The sequence below is a fragment of the Vanrija pseudolonga genome, chromosome 1 (genome assembly GCF_020906515.1).
Source record: "Vanrija pseudolonga chromosome 1, complete sequence".
NCBI classification, from domain to species: domain Eukaryota; kingdom Fungi; phylum Basidiomycota; class Tremellomycetes; order Trichosporonales; family Trichosporonaceae; genus Vanrija; species Vanrija pseudolonga.
Genome location: NC_085849.1, coordinates 1,613,275 through 1,632,111, shown reverse-complemented (window position 1 = coordinate 1,632,111; position 18,837 = coordinate 1,613,275). Strand labels below are relative to the sequence as shown.

The following is an 18,837-nucleotide window of genomic DNA, read 5'->3' as shown; positions in this document are numbered from 1 at the left end:
CGTGACGGCGCAGCTCTACAGATGTTGGTTACAGGGCTGGGACAGGTTCTTAATGGGTGCTCCTCGAACCGCCGCTGCGTACTCCGAAAGGCAGGTACTGCGTACACTCATTCACGCTGCCGGGCGCTCACTGAGCGTATGCTTGACTTCAAATATATACCGACTTGACATCGTAGTGGACTGGGGAAGGGTGGCACCACCAGTGTGGCACCGTCACAGCAGGGCAAGCTCATGGACAGCACAGCAGCACCCACAAAAGCCCACGGACCAAGCCCGTCGCAGCACTCCATCCCTTGCAAGATATCCATAGTAAATGATGAAACTGTATGCGAAGTATGGCATTGTGGCGGCACGCACGCGCGCCGCATCTAGATGGTCATGAGTGCCATGAGTCTAAACTCCTTGCCGCCCTTGGGGTCGTCTGTCTGGTCGAGCAGGGTGCACTTGAGGTTGTACGTCCCTGGGTTGAGCCCATCCCACCTGTCGCTTTGGCCAATGTTGAACTTTTGGTCCCAGTACCCCTTGATGACTTTACGGCGGTGTGGCTCGCCCACAAGATCACACTCGAGGTTGCCTAGGCCAAACTCGCGCGAGCGGAGGTAGTAGAGGATGATGGTGCCGTGGGACACGGCGACCTCGAACTCGAACTCGGCGCCGGGCTCGTCGGCAATCAGGTACTTCTTGTCCTTCCACGCCCACTTGCGCCACCCCGTCTGGGTCTTGGGCTCGAAGGGCGCCTTGTCCGAGTTTGTCGCGATGCACGTCGGCTTGAGCGGGCCGGGGGGGACCAGCGCAGGGTCAAACTTCTTCGTTACGAGCCCCGGGAACAGCGCTGGCGCGGGGTACAGGCTGTCAATGGACCACCCGGGCCCCGCGGCCGCCTCGATCGCGTCCATCTCGGCCACCTGCAGCTCCATGTACGCGACCATCATGTCGCCTGCGATCTCGTGCCCGATGTTGCCGAGATGCCGCAGGTCGACGCCCTTGAACGTCTCGCGGTCCGGGTGGTCGTTCTCGTGGTTGAACCAGTCGAGGATGAGCGACTTGTTCTGCGGGACGAGCGGCAGCATCGCGTTGCGCAAAGACAGCGTGGGCACGTCGTAGAACTGGCTCACGCCCATGGTCAGGTCGCCGCCCGTTTGGATCGCTTCGAACATGAGCCCGAAGACGCTGTGGGGTGGTTAGTGAGGCGGTAGGGGCTTGGTGCGCGGTGGCGGCTCACTTGAAGACCAGCACGCCTGGCTGGCTCGGCAGCTCGAGCATCTGGCGTATCAGCAGCTCGACGGGGACAAGGTTATGCGTCCCGACCTGGTCGTTGATGGCTGCTGTCAGCAGTGTCACGCATCACGCACACTCACCAACTTCGATGATGACCAGGTCTGGCTCGTCGGGGAGGTGCAGGCTGCTGCACATCGAGAAGTAGTCCGAGCCTGGGGTGTGGTGTCAGGATGGGCGGTTCGGGGAATAATAAAGTATTCGGTTTGTTCACCGCCGCGGCACGCGATAGATAGCGATAACCATAACTTGGCCGCTAGCGTAACTCACCGCGTGCCGGTTCCGCGCCATTAACATAGACATTCACGTCGTCCCTCTTCTCGGCGGGCTCGAACGCGCTGCCCCCCGGCGCCGGGAACGTGGCGTTGAGCCACGAGAAGAGGCGCACGTTGAGGTTGCTGGGCGCGTACCGACTGTTGCCCTGGTTCCGGATGCCGTGCCCCGACGACACGGACCCGCCGAGCGTGCCCATGCTGAACGGCTTGCCGGCGCGCATGCGCGCCAGGGCGCGCCGGATACGGTGGTTCGTGCCCCCGTACGCTACGAGGCGGGTCACGGCTGCCTCGCTGGTGGCAGGCGTCAGCTCAAAGCTCGCACGACAGCACCGGGGCCGGACTCACCCCCACTCGGCGCACAGGCGCTTGCCGACCGGCCCGGCGGTGCAGATGTTCACTGGTGCCACCGGGGCCGGCGGTGGTGGCGGCGGTGTTGATGGTGGTGCGCCGGCGCCGCCGGCCACATCGGGGAACGCCCGCCACTGGTCCCGCTCCGTGAGCTTCCCCAACTGGCTCAGCCGCAGGCCGTCCTTGAGCTCGAGCGAGCTGCCGCCGAACGCTGCGTACAGCGTCACGGCCAGCACTACGAGGTACAAGAACACGCCTAGTCTGGCGGTTCCTCGCCGTCCTGTGAACATTGTTGGTCGAGATAAGACGAGAGGGGTCGCTCGGAGAGTTGAGCTAGTGTCGCACGGGCACACTGGGTGAGCGACAACAGAGTTTGAGTAGATATAAAACAGTTCGCGTCTGTTCTGTTCATGCTTCTTGCTGCTGCTACTTTTTCCGCTCGTCTCGTGCGGCTGCTGCGCTTGGAGGATAGACACGCGTCCGCCGAGGTCCGACTTCCTCGCTGCTACCACTCTACTGCCACGGCCGGCACGCCAAGGCCCCGCTCCCCGTCCGCAGAACTGGGTTGGTGGTCAGTCGCCTCGCCACGACGACGCACTCCACTGCGCAAAGCGTGTTCCGCTCCCCCTCTGTGCCTTGTCGTCGAGGAGGAGGAGGAGGACGGCGCAGCCGCCAGGGTGCAAATGGCCACGCCCACATACAGACAACGGCGTTGTGACACCGCGCCGCATCAGTACGCGATGAAACAGGGGGTGTCGTGGCCTCACGACCAGAACAAAACGAACAGGGTGCCGCGGCAAAACAGTCACTGGGAGTGTGTGCTCGCTGCCAAAACGCAATATTTACAGTTGGTCGAATCATACATACTTGCCGGCGCGCGGGGGTACCTGATGCCTGAGAATGGCGGGAAACGAGGACTGACAACAACAAGGCGGCGACGGTGAAAGTGTGGCTGACTGGCTTGAAAGCAACCGTCAGGGAAGTGCCGAGAGGAGGAGTTCGAGTGGGCAGACGCGGAGACGCGGAGGACTGGACTCTCTCTCTCTCGAGGCACTTATCTACGAGGCACATGGCACATTCCTGCCCAGCAGCGAGGTGAGCGCGCGCTCCAATATCGCCCCAGAAGGTTAACAGAAGGCACATAGGTATCTTAGCTTTCAACGAAGCATCTTGTGCAAACCTTGGTGCGTTTCTGGTTGTTGTTGTTGATCTGGTGACTAAACCGCCGTCACTGGAGCAGCATCCGGGTTTGAACGAAAGCTAAACAGACTTAAGGTTTCTCCTGGAACCCGCGTGTTTTGTGTTCCCTGCGACAAATGTGCGGAACCGCCTTGGGCCTTGCCGTACCCAGAGCATTGTCTGCGAGGTGACAATGAGCTCTGCCAAGCATGCTCCCGCCCGCATGCCCGCACCCGATGCCCGCCCACTGCCATACGTACTTACATTCGGTCACCAAAGGCCTGGAGGGAGTCTTCAACGCCTCACTGGCCACAATGGTCAATGGGCGATCACTCACTCATTTGAATTTTGATTCCGCACTCTCCTCTTTCTTATGTGGTCCCCCCTTTCAACCCCGCCTCATGGGTGTAACGCCGAGCAGCCGTCGCTCGCTGCCTGCGTGCACGTTGTCCATCACCAGCCATATCAGCAGCTCGATTGTTGCCACCTATCGTCTTCAATTCACTCCTCCTTCTCATCCCTCACATCCAACCATCCTAGAAACACCACCACAATGGCCTCCATGGACATCGACAAGCCGCTCGACGAGGTCCGTCTCGCTCTGCGATCACTGTCGCCTCGAACGCCTCAACGCTGACGCGCTCTCTCCTTTGCTACACCACAACTCGTTGACGCGTCACCTGTATGCTCCCCGCGCACCTCACCACTTCGTGGCCGCCGTTCGGAACACGCGTCGTACCCAACAGCTCATCGCCTCCAAGCCCCGTGGCCGTCGCGGCGGTGGTCGTGGTCCCCGCGGTGCCGGTGGTCGTGCCGAGGGTGGTGCCGCTCCCGCCGCTGGCGGTGCGCGTGCCCGTTACGCCGGCGCTGCCCCCAAGACGGGTAGCCAGGTGGCGCGCGGCGCCGCTGCGCCTCCCGCCAAGGGTGGAAAGCCTCTGACGGCTGAGGCGACCAAGATCATCATCTCTAACCTCCCGGCCGACGTCACCGAGGCCGCCGTCCGCGACCTCCTCCAGTCGACCGTCGGCCCCGTCCGCTCGGTGCACCTGAGCTACAACAGCTCGGGCAAGAGCAATGGTGTTGCCACGATTCTCTTCAAGAACAAGGGCGACGCCAACAAGGCCCACGCGACGTGTATGTTTCTTCTGTTGCCACCCACCTTCCGCATCGGGTGACTGATACACCGCCCCCAGACAACAACAGGATGATCGACAACCGTTAGTGTTCTTTCTCTGCTGATCTGCTTCACTTCCATTCCTCCCTCCCCACCGCCGCCGCTGTTGAGTGAGCCCGCGTAAGCGCCCGAGTGTAAGGACAGACGTCCGCCGCAACCACACAGGCAAGGACAGGCAAGACGGATAGTGCCGCGCTGGTCTCTCGGCCTTTGATGTTCACACATGGGGGAAGGACGGCACACCGAGGTCGACGGGGATTGTCTGCTACCAGCTCGCCTGGCTAGCGTGACTTACAACCCGCACCTGTGGCCAGGTGGCTTTGCCATCCTGCTGCTGATCTCAAGATCGAGCCCGTCCTCAAGACGGCGCCACGGTGGACTAGCGCCAATAGAAGCACGAGCCACCGCGCTCCCTTCCTTGGTCAAGGAAGGCCTCGACTCTGCGGCAGGAGATGCGCAGGAGGATGCTCTTACTGTGTATAATGGTCAACGATCTGGGGGCCCTACTGGCTGTGCGATCGTCCAGAACGATCGTATCGAGTTACGCACGCGCGAGCGGGTTCTCTGCGCAAGACGGGGGTTTCGCTCAGCAGCGCGCGGCGGCTGCTCCTTCTCGCTCCTTCTCGACTCCAGCTTCAACCCGATGACCAGGCGCTGATGAGCGCCTTTCGCATTTTGTTTGCACTGCATTGCACTTCGCTTCCCACAATCATGACAATCGACTCTACAATTGTATCGACAACCACTGTATCAACAACCACCACTGTACACACTGCAACACCACTCTCCACTGCATCGACCACCAACCCATCATCCGCCAACCACCCACATCAAACATTTCCCTTTTTCGACTACCCGCTTCATCTCCACTTCAAACACATCTCCCTCATGCGATGTCTCGTCCAACAGAGAAGCCCATGAAGGTTGAGATCGCCATCGACCCCAACGCTCTCCAGTCGCTCGCCTCGCGTGTGGCCCCTGTGGCCCCTGCCCCCAACGCCCGCAAGACTGCCGGTGGTGGCCGCCGTGCGCCCGCCCCGCGCCGCGCCGCGGCCCCTCGCCCCGCCAAGAAGACGGCTGAGGAGCTCGACGCTGAGATGGCCGTGAGTCTGGATTCGTTCTTAAAGACAAGCGCTGACACTGTATGCAGGCTTACAAGGCTCCCGCTGCTGCCTAAGCGCGCTTGTCTGGTGTTGATAGTATCCGTAGCTTGTGTTAGTGGTCTGTGGAAGTTCCATGAGAGATGGATTATTGTGTAGCCCGCAGAAGAGGCAACCTCGTTGAGCATTATGAGTGCATACATAGTCATCTATTTTGTTTTGTTTTGTTTTTGTTTGATACCAAGATCGGTTACCAGCTCTGGTCGAGGCCCATCTGCCAGAAGTCACGCTCCAGGCGAACAACCTCCTGCCAGATACCAGTGAGGCGAGCGAGGCGTGCGGGCGTGGGGGGGTCGGCGGCGATGCGGCGCTCGAGGTTGGAGATACCGCGGCGCACGGCGCCAATGTACTCGCCTCCCGAGTAGTCGCTGATCCAGCGCGCATACGGGTTGTTCTCGAGCGTCGCCTGCCCTGTCTGCAGGCGACGCTGGAGCCACAGCCCGACCTCGCCGTAGCCGATGAGACAGGACGCGACAGCCACGTACAGGTCCAGCACGTCGCCCTGCGTGCCGATGTCGAGGATGAACCGCGAGTAGGCCGCCGACGCGGCCGACTCGGGTGCAGAGTGCAGCTCCTCGGGGGTAACGCCAAACTTCTCGCACATCTGGGTCGTTAGCACTCCCGACTCTCGCAGTCGCACTCACGGCAACGTGCATGGTCGACTCGGCGGCAATGTGGAGAGCAATCTCGGCAAACGCCTTGATCGACTCCATGTCGGTCGACTTGTACGCGCCGAGACCGTGCGCTCTGGCGTCTGAATGGGTCAGCATGTGCGCGAATTCTCGTCACCCACAGTGGCGCAGGTAGTGGTAGTCCTGCACGATGTAGTGCTTGAACGCGGGCAGCGGGAGGGTTCCCTTGCCGATCTGGTCCACGAACGGGTGGCGAACGTACTGGCGCCACATATCGGGGCACGAGCGGATGAGGTACGAGATGAACGGCGTGGGGTTGTGTGCCGATGGCCTGGGGTTCGAGTCAGCTGTCATCCGGTCGCGGGAAGCTCACTGAGGGATGGTCCGCTGGGACTGCAGGTACGAGTGGTTGAGCGGGCCGTGTCCGCGTCCGAGGGGGAAAGCCGCGGCGATAGCACCCTGCGTGTACTCGATCGCCTGGCCCACCGCCTCGGTCGAGATGGTAGCGGCCGCCTTGCCGTTCCGCCTGGTCTCGAGCGCGTAGCTTGAAGCAAGCGCAGCGGACAGCGTGCAGCCCGTGCCGTGGGTGGAGCTGCTCTCGACCTTGGTGCCGACGAACAGGCGCGTGCCGGCCGCATCGACAAGGATGTCGACAATGACGTCTGGCGAGGCAGCGGCAAGGCCCTCGGACACGAGCCAGTCTGAGATGACCTCGACATCGACACCGTCGTCCTCGTTGATCTCACCCGACGCGTCCCAGTGCACCGAGAGGCCGCGCGCCTTGGCAGTGGCGGTCACGTCCTTGCGGGGGAGACTGAGGTGGCCGCCCTTGAGGAGGACCGAGGGGACCTTTGTGCGTTCCCTCAGTGCGGCAGCGAGGGCGACGAGGTCATCGAGCGTCTTGGGCTGCTGCAGCGCCTCGCCCTTCGACGAGGCGATCACGACCGCCTCGGGGATGTTGGGCGTCGCGAGGCTCACGAGCGGGAGGAGCTCGTCAACCAGCGCGCGCGTCGCACTGTCGGGCAGCAGCGTGTGACCCGACGTCGAGACCATGACAGGGTCGAGCACCAAGAAGGGCTTGGCGTCGCCGAGCTCCGCGAAGAACTTGGCGAGGGCCGAGATCGTGTCAGCCTGCGCAAGCATGCCAAACTTGATCGCGTCGGGGCGCAGGTCGTCGGAGAAGAGCGAGTCGAGCTGGGCGTGTTAGTCGGCGTCTTAGCGGCGCCGTACCTACCTGCTTGATCACAAAGTCGGCAGGCACATGGTGCACGCCCTGCACGCCGAGCGTGTTCTGGGCCGTGAGCGCCGTGATGACGCTCGAGCCGTAGCCGCCGAGCGCGGCGATGGTCTTGAGGTCTGCCTGGGCGTGGCGTGAGAAGCTGAGCTGGGAGCGACGACGTGGTCGTCGACACGACCTAACCTACCTGGATACCAGCGCCGCCACCAGAGTCGCTGCCTGCGGGCAAGTCAGTCGCGGGCTCTTGGGGACTGGGAGGGCAGACCGCTCACCAGCGATGGTCAGCACATGGGGCTGGGACACGGGCGCGAGGGAGAGACTGCCAGCAGCGCTCATTTTGCAGGTCTGTCTGTCTGTCTACTCTAAGAGTCTAGTGGAGAATGGAGCGATGGCGAGATGGCTAGGATGCCATGTGCGGTGGTTTGACGGACTGCCGAGTCCAACTTTCGGGGCTGCCGTAGCCGCTCCTCGATGGGCCGGAGCGGAGGCCGGAACTCGACACCGAGAGGGAGGGTGAGAGATAGTTGGGGCCCCGTAAACAACATTTGACCCGGCGGCATATTGGAACTGTGGGAGTAAATGGGAGGTAAATGGGAGTATTATAATAACGAGACCCAAGGTAATTACAAATGTGCCATCCTCCCGCTATAATGACGTCGTCGGCGAGTCGCACGCGATTAGGATTGTTGTGTGATATGTATTGCTTACCCCCAACTAACTAGCTAGGCGAGTGAGGCATGAGGTCTCACCCTGAACCCAGTCCGGCTTACCGTCTGCGGCATCTGAACCAAAGGAGGGGAGCAACTATGGGTGGACGGTGGGAGGAAAGTAAAGGTGGGGAGGCTGGAGGGTTGCCTGGCCTGGCTGGCTGGCTGGCTGGCTGGCTGGCTGGCTCGGCGCGCGCGTCGGCTGGGTCGCTGGGCAACTCGCTGGCCGGATCGCCTGGGATTGCCTGCCATACAAGACCCAAAGGCGTCAACAAGCCGCACCCGACCCCCCCACCCCCATCCCCCCCCAACGACCACCCGCCCACCACCCAGACACATCCAAGGCTTCCAAACGCACACGCAAACACATCCACACTACACGAAATGTCTGCTGCCGACAAGGAGGACGGTGAGTCGCGGTTTTGGTGCCAGGATGGCTTGGGCTGCGGGCTTGGACTCGTCGAGACTGCTGTTGGCGCTTCCCACGTGCTTGATTTGGGCGCGTGCACCCCAGCCAACAGCCCAAGTCACTTGCCTTTGCAGCGCGTCATCACCGCACCGACGGCCCCCAGGCCGTGCATCCACCGTCTGCGCGACGATGCACATGCTTCTCAACCACCGTGCGAGCTTTGGCTAACTCTGCTCCAGCTGTCGAGGTCACCGAGGTTGTCGACGAGGTGGAGGTCGTTGAGCCCAAGGTAGGTCGAGCAGAGCCGAGGCTGGCTGGCTCGCGTGCCATCCAGGACGGTTCGAGCAGGTGGTTGACACAGTACAGGCTGGCGCTGTCGAGATCGTGGACGACGACGATGAGGATGAGGGCGACGAGGACCCCCTCGACGACGATGAGGAGGACGACTACGATGTCGAGGAGGACGAGGAGGACGACTACGAGGACGACGGCGAGGATGGCGAGGAGGACGACGAGGGCGACGACGACGAGGACCCCAACGCCGAGGGCCGGCGCCTGCTCGCCGAGCTCGTCGAGGTGAGTTGCTGAAACTGAATGTGGCGGCAGCAGCTGACCCGCCAGGGCGGTGATGTCGAGACGGACGAGGAGGACGGCGACGTCGAGGACGAGGCTCCCGTCGCTGGACAGAAGCGCAAGGCCGACGACGAGGACGAGGCCGACGCTCCTCCCAAGAAGAAGACTGAGAACGAGGAGGCCGGCACGGCCGTCGAGGCTGCCGCTTGAGGCACGTGCCGAGTCGGGGTCCCCACCTGCGGTGCTGAGCGCCCCCGCCCAGCGCGCGCAAGGTGATTGATCTGAAGCAAAGTTAGATGTCTGTTAGCTGCCGCCAGTGCGCAGAGTGCGCAACTCGCGAGTTGAAAAATGTATTGCGGGTGGCCAGAAGCCATAAGGCAGAAGGCAGAAGCCAGGTGTGAAAGTCAACATGGGCGTGGCGTGAGGCGCGTGAATGGCAGCAGCCGAGTAATGTAAACAAGGCGATTGACGCGTATTGGGCGGTGACGGCGAACGGTGGCGGCGCTCTCCGGCGCGCGGCGCACACTAGCCGCCACCCCGCACGCCCACCGATATGCAAGCATTCCGCGTGCGCACTGATATGCAAGCAATCCGACGGAGCGCTGACCATGTTGGGAGGAATGGAATAGCGAAGGGTTACTCAGTGATGGTGACCATGAGTCATCAGTGGGCACTGTTACGGGGTGTCACACCACTGTTGGACACAGATCTCTCTGGGCTCTCTCTCTGGGCTCTCCCCGTGGCGCTTAGATTGGCTTGATGGCTCTGTGCCGTCTCCCTGCGTGGCTTGCTTGGACGCGAGTCCCGCGCTGGCCGGAAGTAGGGCGGCTATTAGACACTTATCCGCAGAGGCCGGCAAGACGGCACCGGCAGAGAGTCGAGAGCGGGTTGTCGTCGTCGTCTTGCCTGCGTCGAGGTGGCCATTGGGACCGAGCCCTTTGTCTACAGCAGCCGCCAGCAGCAGCCGCCTAGCCGTCGCCGTGGGCCATCAATGGCCCAGCCGCGATCGAAAGTGAGTCATGAGCCATGACCTCGCGTGCTAAAGGGTCGATAACTCAGGGAAACGCCACGTGAAATGACGACAATGGCGTAGTTCCCCTCGCTGCTTGGTCTCGTCAAAATGTCTTTTTTCGACGACTACTGTGCGCCTGAGCAGTGGGTGCCGAGGCCGAGGGTCGGGCATCATGACAATGGCGCAGCATACGAGCGCCACCAACCTATCAGTAAACAAAGGAAGGCAGGCAGGCAGGCAGGCAGGCAGTCCCCGCAGGCGACGCGCCGTCGAGCCAGCCAGCCAGCCGTTGCCATCCCTGGCTCCTGCTGGCCCACGGCGGCCAGGGGTGGTGCCGAATCGCTCGCTCACGTCGCTCTGCCGGCTGGATCTCTGCAGAGGGGAAGGACCTGTCAGCGCCTACCTCCCCTGCGTGCTTGCGCGTTTTCCCTGCTTTCTCCTGGCATAGTTGCGTATGTACGTGCACCGCGAGGCCGACACCGAGGCAAGACCGGGAGCCGCCTGATACGCTGATACATCCTGCTCGTCACGACGACTGATTGACGCCAGACCAGCTCGTGGTGACTTAAACCATCTTACGTGCTGTCTTGTGTGTCAACAGCACCCCCCCCATCCCCTCTTGCCATCGTCTATTTCTGACCCGCCCATCCCTGCGATCCCTTCAAGCCCACGTACGCCGGCGTTGCTGGTTTTCTTGGCCCGTAGGTGTTTGTGTAAAGGCCATCGGTCGCGATTTGCGCGGTACTGGTTGTAGGCAGGGTGGCCGAAGGGGGGGGGGGGGGTGGAAGTAACCGGGCTGGCGGCAGATTCGTTTGGACGTTTGGGCAGGCGACCCCCGGCCCCTGTCAACGCTCCGTCATTGCCGTCCTTGTTCAGTCGTGGTGCCCATCCATCCCCTCCCCTTGCCTTGCTGGCCTTGCTTCCCGAGCCAGCCGCCATGACGCTGACAGACGCCCCGTCGCCCAGATTGCCTGCTGTCTAGCGGAAGCGAACCTTGGAACCCTTGGAAACCCACCTCGGTCTAGACTTGGCCCACCCCACTTACACCCAACCACCCACTCCCCCCCCTCCTCTGTCATAAATCAATCAACCGTACTACACGCAATCTTTTCTTTTGCCCATCCCCCACCCCCCTCCCTCTCCCCCGGCGTCAGTACAATGGCTCCGTCACCTCTAGACAAGCTCGACAAGCTGGCGAAGATGCTCCCTGGAGGTGGATCGGGTCGCTCATCGCCTGCGCCATCGGCCCAGCCAGGTTCGGCCTCGGCGGACAATGATAATGACGGCCAGGGATCAGTGTCATCATCAGCGGTCGCCTCGGACGCCCAGTCCACGACGTCGTCGTCGACGTCAACAACGGGCCCCGGTTCCAGCAAGGGCCGCCACCCACGTCTGCCTTCCCTATCTAGCCTCAGACCTTCAGCTTGCCATAGCAAGAAGGAAAAGGCCGCTCTTATCAAGGCGGACGACCTGGACCTTCAGGTCAACGAGCCTACTCCAGTAGATGGGGCTGCATTCTCTTGCTCACTGTTCAACATGTTCAAGGCCCTAGCGGCCTCCGACCCAGACGATCACGACCTCGACGGTGAGCTGCCGAGCGGAGCTAGCACACCAGCGCAGTCGAGCCCCCGCAAGGCAGCATCCACGCCACCCACTGCATCGTCGGCGACTGCCTCGGTGGCGACCCCCTCCGTCGCAGAGACCGACCAGGCCACCCTCCATGATGAGGCTCGCAACAGCGTTGACGAGGCCCGAGATGACAACGGAACCCAAGCTGTCAAAGCATGGCTCGAGAGCACCACTACCCCTATGAATGACGCCAACGCGGAGCGCTTTGCTGGTGAGTCACCCATGGCCGTGCGCCACCCACCCACTTCACGCACCCAGCACGGGGATGTGCTCACACATCACAGCGGCGTCAATGAGCAGCTTCTCTCCCTATGCTGCTCAAGAGCTCTTGAATAGCACGACGCAAGTGGCTGGCAACAGGCGGCCCTCGCGCCCTCCGCTTCCTGCTGTCACGGAGGAGAACAAGGGCTTCACCGACTCGCCCGCGTCATCCGTTTTCGAAGCCGGTTCGCGCGCCGATGCCGATTCTGCGTCAGGTTATGCTTCTTCAGAGGTGCCCCCAACCCCCACTGAGTCTGATGCTGCGAGGTTCTCGCGTGCAGAGATCCCCGAGGCAGAGAAGCTCGCCGTTATCCAGCAGGAGTTTGGCGACATTGCCTCCAACATGCTGAATGAGGATGGCACCCAGGGCGCGCCAGAGCACCTTCTTGCAGAGTGCCAAGGTGCGCTCTTCAAGGGAGTCATGATGATCGGCAACTTGCATCTTACGACCCACCGCCTCGTGTTCCATGCCCTGCAGCCTCCCGACGCCATGTATGTCAAGCCGGACGCCACCCCGCTCCAAACGGAGGCAGCAACTGCTGCACGCGAGGCCAGGCCCGACATTCTCCAGGCCGGTTCGGTTATTCTGCACCGAGGAGGTCTCATCAAGGCCAAGAGGCGTGTCTGGATGGAGCTTACACCGGACATGCTGACGACATACCCGAGTGCTGACGAGGCCGGGCGTGTTCGACCTCTCGTCACTGTCCTACGTACGTCTATCATCATCATTTACTCCCGGACATGTCTAACCCGGCTCAGTGTCCAGTGTGCTCCGGCTTAACCCGCAAGACGATCTCAAGCCAACAGACTTCTTCATTGCATACGAGTCGTCGAATGGTGTGCGGACCACGCACTTCACCGTCGACAACCAGCAGTCTGCCCTGCACTGGCGCAGGACACTCGAGGGAGCCCTATTCAGATATGCCCGCCAGCGCTTCCGTGAGTCGCACAACAAGTCGGACGGCAAGGACAAGGATGGCCAGGACACGCCGATCGATGAGAGCGAGTGGACCATGCTGCGCTGCTGCGTGCCGCTCGACCGTGCCACAATTGAGGGCATCTCAGAATACCACTCGTTTGCCACTCTTGCAAACTTGCAGGTCAGACTCGACGACCACAACACCGTTACCTGGCACCCCGAACAGCTCTCCAAAGGCAACTACAGAGGCTACGGCCTCGTCAGTGACAGCCCAGGCGATGTCGACTCTTCCGAGCCTTCCCCTCCCGGCACTCCTTCCCGGACCACGACGGCGGCCAGCGACGACAGCACCAAGCATCGCCACCGCTTGACCCTCAAGACGCCATTCAAGCTCCACGGCTCTCGCCCAAGCTCGAGAGAGTCGTCTCGTGACCGCTCCGGCGGCCACCGCAGGTCTGACTCGCTTAACAAGCCTGAGTCGCTTCCAACCTCCCCTATCGACAGCCAACTCCATAGGGACATGGCGCTCATCGGCCACGACCCAAACGCCCCGAGTCAGCTCCCCACGTTTCCCCACCGCTCGCTCACTGCCAACTCGCGTTTTTCTCATCCTGCGGCCAACACTACTGCTCCTACTCCTCCGCCCAACTCCAATGAGTTCCAGTTCCTGGTCGCCGTCCTCAACGAACAGGCTTGGTTCGCCACTGCCATTGAGGCTGCTGTGAAGGCCGCTCACAGGAGGCACTACAAGCCTGACGCCAAGCCCGCCAAGATGACGATCGACATCGGTGGTTATGACTGCTTGGCCACCGACGAGGACGTTGAGCGCCATGACGACACTGTCGGCGACGCGGAGTCGGCTGAGATCGATGCCGATGACGACGAGGACGCCGGCAAGCCCCGCATGGTCATCGAGGCCCGCAAGGCTGAGAAGGCTGCTATGGCCGCCAAGGTCTTTGGCCTGCGTGAGGACGAGGGTATCTGGTTGAAGCGCTGCTACGTCCAGCACGGCCTCGTCCCCGGCCGTGGTCATATCATCGTCACACCGCGGTACGTCTGTTTCTGGCGCCGTGCCACTGTTGGAGCCGACATCAAGTACCGTTTCGCGACACGCGATATCAAGGGTGCTGTCAAGTCGCACTCTACCCGCCCCGGCATGTACGGTATGGCGCTCCAGATCCACGGCAGACACGATCTGCGCTTCGACTTCTGGCACGAGAGTGGCCGTGACGAGGCTGTGGAGCGCATCAACACGGTCGCCGCTTCCCATCCCCAGCCCCAGCGCTCCACCTCTACCGACACGCCTACGCCGGCTGCTGAGACGGCGTCGGTGGACACCACGTCTACAATGGACACACTGCGCGACCAGGCACTCGCCAACGATCAGCTGCGCATCAACCCTGAGCTCATAAAGGAAGGCAAAGGCGGCACCATGAAGACTGCAGCCGAGGTCCTAGCTCCACCCAAGGACATGCTCTTCACCCCGCAGGCTATGTCCGAGGTCGCTCTGAGCTTTATGCCGTTTGTCGCCAACAGGCCTTGGCAGGTTGGCCAGGGTGCCGCTGTCCGCCTCACTCCGCGCCGGTTCACCATGCTCACCATTGGCTCGCGAGGAGACGTCCAGCCTTATATTGCCCTCGGCATTCGTCTCATGAAGGACGGCCACAAGTGCGTCATCATCACTCATCCCGAGTTCAAGGAGTGGATCGAGGAATATGGCATCGAGCACCGCGCGGCTGGTGGCGACCCTACGGCGCTTATGAAGCTGAGCACTGCACACCGCATGTTCTCCCCTGCCTTCTTCAAGGAGGCACTCGGAACATTCCGACAGTGGTTGGATGATCTCCTGGTCGACGCATGGAAAGCCTCCCACGATGCTGATGTCCTCATCGAGTCGCCGTCGGCCATGGCAGGCATCCACATTGCTGAGGCCCTCAAGATCCCGTACTTCCGCGCCTTCACCATGCCTTGGACCCGCACCATGGCCTACCCCCAGGCGTTCATGGTCCCAGCCTTTGACATGGGACCTAGCTTCAACTACTCGACCTATGTGCTGTTCGACAACATCATGTGGCGGGCGTCGTCCGGCCAGATCAACCGCTGGCGCAAGAAGCACCTCCATCTCAAGCCGACTGACCAGTCGTCGCTTTCCGTGTCCAAGGTTCCCTTCCTCTACAACTTCAGCCCCTCGGTCGTACCCAAGCCTCTCGACTGGTACGATGACATCACCATCACTGGCTACTGGAACCTGGAGAACAGCGACATGGAGTGGACCCCGCCTGACTCGCTCGTCGAGTTCATGGACAAGGCAAAGGCCGACGGTAAACCGCTGGTCTACATTGGTTTCGGTTCCATTGTCGTTCCCGATCCGACAGCCGTCACCAAGAGCATCATCAAGGGTGTCAACAAGGCCGACGTTCGCGCTATCATCGCCAAGGGCTGGTCGGCTCGTGATGTCGACAGCACCAAGAACCAGGAGGAGGTCGAGTTCCCCGACACGTGCTACTCCCTAGACAAGGTGCCTCACGCATGGCTCTTCCCCAAGATCCAGGCGGCGCTCCACCACGGTGGCGCGGGCACTGTCGGCGCCTCGCTCCGCGCAGGTATCCCGACGCTGATCAAGCCGTGGTTTGGTGACCAGCACTTCTGGGCCCTGCGCGTGACCAAGCTCCAGGTCGGCATGAAGGTCGCTTCGCTTCACTCCAGCGACATTGCCGAAGCGCTCAAGAAGGCGACAACGAACCAGGTGATGCTCGAGAAGGCGGCCAGAATTGGCGAGCGCATCCGCAGCGAGTCTGGTGTGGACGCAGCTGTCCAGACCATCCACTCCCAGATTATCCGCGCCGCCCGCGACCGCAACAAGAAGAACAAGATGGAGGCGGTCGTCGACACCATGTCGCACGAGGCCCTTGCGGCTGGAGAGCACCACCACGACCCACTGAGGACCAACATCCACAGCGAATGCCATACTGCCATCTCGCGACTCGCGCCGGCGACGATGTAACCTTGTATTGAGAGTAGAACTGTTTCTTGTCCCCCCCACCATGTACTTTGAGTCGCGCTTTTTATATACCTGGCAAGAAGTAGAAGTCTTAGCAAATGATGTGGACCATTGCATCCATGCAGAACGGGCGGCGAGGTGGATTGTGATGCGGGGGATGCTCTCATGCTTGCAGTCGTGGCGATGAGTGACGAGCCGACTTGCTGATGTCAAGCCACGTGTCTGATCTATGGGGACCCCGCGTCGGATCGGATCGACGGTTGTGGTGACGTCTGCACTCTACTGGAACCTTCCGACCTGGCAGACAAGATAGACGTGAGAATGGCAAGTGCCAGTTTGTCCTTTAACGAGCACAACCCAGCCCAGCCAGCCAGCCATCGCGACGACCCAGTTCCCATACAATTTGCACGCACTTAAGAAGACTCGCAACACACTACCCAACTACACACTCACATTCATTCACGCGCGCACGCACACAAACACACAGACGCCCACACACTCACACACACGACGACAACATGTTACAAGCTAGAAGACAACTTTCGAGGACCGCGACAACACTTTCCCGAAGCGCCATCGCGCCGCGCCCCCGACTCGTGCCATCACTGGCACTCGCTTCTTCCGCTGGGCCCTCGGCGATCCGAACGTATGCGCAGGGCCCGCCACGGGGGCCACCTGGTGGCGGCGGCGGAGGCGGCGGCTTCCCACCCGGCGGGTTTCCTCCTGGCGGGTTTGGCGGCGGCCGAGGCAACTACCCCGGCCAGCAGCCGCCGCAGGAGCAGGGCCCGCAGAAGGGCGAGACGCTCAAAGAGTTCAGCGTCGACCTGACCGAGATGGCGCGCGAGGGCAAGCTCGACCCCGTGATCGGGCGCGACGAGGAGATCCGACGCACCATCCAGATCCTGTCCCGGCGTACCAAGTCCAACCCTGTCCTGCTCGGCCAGCCTGGTGTCGGTAAGACGGCCATTATCGAGGGCCTCGCCATGCGCATCGTCAACAAGGAGGTGCCCGAGTCGATCCAGAACAAGCGCCTGTTGATGATCGACCTGTCGCTCCTGCTCGCTGGCACAGGCGTGCGCGGCGAGTTTGAGAAGCGCTTCAAGGCGCTCCTCAAGGACATTGACGAGGAGGCCGGCGAGGTCATTTGTTTCATCGATGAAATCCACACTTTGCTCAACCTCGGCAAGGCTGAGGGATCGATGGACGCAGGCAACATGATCAAGCCGGCACTCGCACGCGGCCTCCAGCTCGTCGGCGCGTCCACGCTCGACGAGTACCGCAAGACTATCGAAAAGGACCAGGCGCTCCAGCGTCGTTTCCAGCCCGTCATGGTCAACGAGCCCAACGTCGAGGCGACAGTCTCGATCCTCCGTGGCCTCAAGTCGCGCTTCGAGGCCCACTTTGGTGTCCAGATTGCCGACTCGGCCCTCGTGACGGCAGCCGTCTACTCTGACCGGTACATTTCCGACCGATTCCTCCCCGACAAGGCAATCGACCTGGTTGACGAGGCGTGCTCTGCGCTCAAGCTCGCGCAAGAGTCGCGCCCCCAGTCGCTCGAAAACCTCGACCGCGAGATCATGACGCTCGAGATTGAGCGCGAGTCGCTCAAGAAGGACACGGACCCGTTCTCGGCCAAGCGGCGCGACAAGGTCGACGAGGAGCTCGTCGAGAAGAAGAAGGAGCAGTCACGCCTCGTCGACATCTGGAACCAGGAGCGCGAGCGCGTGTCCGAGATCAAGAGCATCAAGGAGACGATTGAGCGCGCCAACGTCGAGCTTGAGAACGCACAGCGCCGCGGCGACTTTGAGGTCGCCTCCAGGCTCAGGTACTCGACCATCCCCGAGCTCCAAAAGCGCCTCCCCAAGGCTGAGGCGGAGCTGGAGGCCGAGGCCGAGGCCCAGCCCGACATGGTCGTCCGCGACAAGGTCACCTCCGAGGACATTGCCGTTGTTGTAGGCAAGGCCACCGGTATCCCCGTATCCAACCTCCTCAAGGGAGAGCGCGAGCGTCTTATCCACATGGAGGACTCGCTCAAGCAGCGCGTCGTCGGCCAGGACGAGGTTGTCAAGAGCGTGGCCAACGCCATCCGCCTTTCGCGCGCCGGCCTCCAGTCGCCCAACCGGCCCCTCGCATCCTTCCTCTTCCTCGGTCCCACCGGTGTCGGTAAATCCGAGCTCACCAAGGCCGTTGCCGAGTTCCTGTTTGCCGACGAGCGCCGCGCGCTCATCCAGCTCAACATGTCCGAGTTCCACGACAAGCACACCGTCTCGCGCCTCATTGGCGCGACGCCCGGCTTTGTCGGCTACGAGGAGGGCGGCCAGCTGACCGAGGCTGTTCGCCGCCGGCCATACTCGGTTGTGGTGTTCGACGAGATTGAGAAGGCCCACCCCGATGTGGCCAACATCCTCCTTCAGGTCCTGGAAGAAGGCACCCTCACCGACGGCCAGGGCCGCCAAGTCAACTTCAAGAACACGATTATCGCTCTCACGTCCAACCTGGGCTCCGAGGCCCTCTATGAGCCGGGAGCGATGAACAAGGACGGCAGTGTGAGCGACAGCGCCAAGGCTGCTGTCCTCCGCGACGTCGGCAAGTTCTTCAAGCCCGAGCTCATCAACCGTCTCGACGAGCTGGTCGTGTTCAACAAGCTCCCGCCCAGCATCATCCTCGACATTGTCAACCTCCGCCTCAAGGAGGTGCAGTCGCGTCTCTCTGGCCGCCGCATCACGCTCGACGTGACTGAGCCTGCGCGCGAGTGGCTCGCCAAGAAGGGCTACTCGGACAGGTACGGTGCGCGTGCCGTGCAGCGTGTGGTGCGCGAGCAGATTTCCAACCCGCTCGCGCTCAAGATGCTCAACGGAACCGTCAAGGACGGCGAGATTGTGACGGTCCACCTCAAGAACGACAAGATTGAGCTCTCGTCGCGCCCCGACCCCAACCAGCCCGAAGCGGAAGAAGAGGGCAGCGACGCGGGTAGCGACAAGGAGGTCAAGGATGCGTTCAAGGAGTCTGGCGAGATGCCATAGGGAGGAGCGAAGCGTTGATAGAA

General features: G+C 61.8%; 6 protein-coding genes across 6 annotated transcripts; 4 read left to right on the top strand and 2 right to left on the bottom strand.

Moving 5' to 3' along the window:
- Positions 1–368: 368 nt before the first annotated feature.
- LOC62_01G000632 (uncharacterized protein) lies at positions 369–2,188 on the bottom strand (the record flags this gene model as incomplete). Its single annotated transcript, XM_062767079.1, has 5 exons — positions 369–1,170; positions 1,223–1,322; positions 1,359–1,430; positions 1,546–1,841; positions 1,896–2,188. The coding sequence occupies 5 exons, from the start codon at positions 2,186–2,188 to the stop codon at positions 369–371; spliced, it is 1,563 nt and encodes a 520-aa protein (XP_062623063.1).
- Positions 2,189–3,576: 1,388 nt separating this feature from the next.
- Positions 3,577–5,521, top strand: mlo3 (mRNA export protein mlo3). The gene is made up of 4 exons (XM_062767078.1): positions 3,577–3,666; positions 3,824–4,211; positions 4,271–5,354; positions 5,402–5,521. The coding sequence occupies exons 1-3, from the start codon at positions 3,631–3,633 to the stop codon at positions 4,297–4,299; spliced, it is 453 nt and encodes a 150-aa protein (XP_062623062.1). The 5' UTR covers positions 3,577–3,630; the 3' UTR covers positions 4,300–5,354; positions 5,402–5,521.
- Positions 5,522–5,537: 16 nt separating this feature from the next.
- SPBP8B7.18c (Putative hydroxymethylpyrimidine/phosphomethylpyrimidine kinase 2) lies at positions 5,538–7,699 on the bottom strand. The gene is made up of 7 exons (XM_062767077.1): positions 7,553–7,699; positions 7,468–7,499; positions 7,278–7,403; positions 6,417–7,237; positions 6,205–6,374; positions 6,056–6,165; positions 5,538–6,015 (listed from the first exon to the last, which is right to left on the bottom strand). Exons 1-7 carry the CDS (start codon positions 7,614–7,616, stop codon positions 5,602–5,604), a joined length of 1,737 nt encoding a protein of 578 aa, XP_062623061.1. The 5' UTR covers positions 7,617–7,699; the 3' UTR covers positions 5,538–5,601.
- Positions 7,700–8,290: 591 nt separating this feature from the next.
- On the top strand, positions 8,291–9,379 carry LOC62_01G000629 (uncharacterized protein). The gene is made up of 4 exons (XM_062767076.1): positions 8,291–8,396; positions 8,636–8,685; positions 8,763–8,972; positions 9,018–9,379. Exons 1-4 carry the CDS (start codon positions 8,372–8,374, stop codon positions 9,177–9,179), a joined length of 447 nt encoding a protein of 148 aa, XP_062623060.1. The 5' UTR covers positions 8,291–8,371; the 3' UTR covers positions 9,180–9,379.
- Positions 9,380–10,590: 1,211 nt separating this feature from the next.
- On the top strand, positions 10,591–15,923 carry ATG26_0 (Sterol 3-beta-glucosyltransferase). The gene is made up of 4 exons (XM_062767075.1): positions 10,591–10,682; positions 10,948–11,821; positions 11,958–12,581; positions 12,631–15,923. Exons 2-4 carry the CDS (start codon positions 11,140–11,142, stop codon positions 15,792–15,794), a joined length of 4,470 nt encoding a protein of 1,489 aa, XP_062623059.1. The 5' UTR covers positions 10,591–10,682; positions 10,948–11,139; the 3' UTR covers positions 15,795–15,923.
- A 386-nt stretch (positions 15,924–16,309) lies between these two features.
- hsp78 (Heat shock protein 78, mitochondrial) lies at positions 16,310–18,814 on the top strand (the record flags this gene model as incomplete). Its single annotated transcript, XM_062767074.1, has 1 exon — positions 16,310–18,814. The coding sequence occupies one exon, from the start codon at positions 16,310–16,312 to the stop codon at positions 18,812–18,814; it is 2,505 nt and encodes an 834-aa protein (XP_062623058.1).
- Between the last annotated feature and the right edge of the window lie 23 nt (positions 18,815–18,837).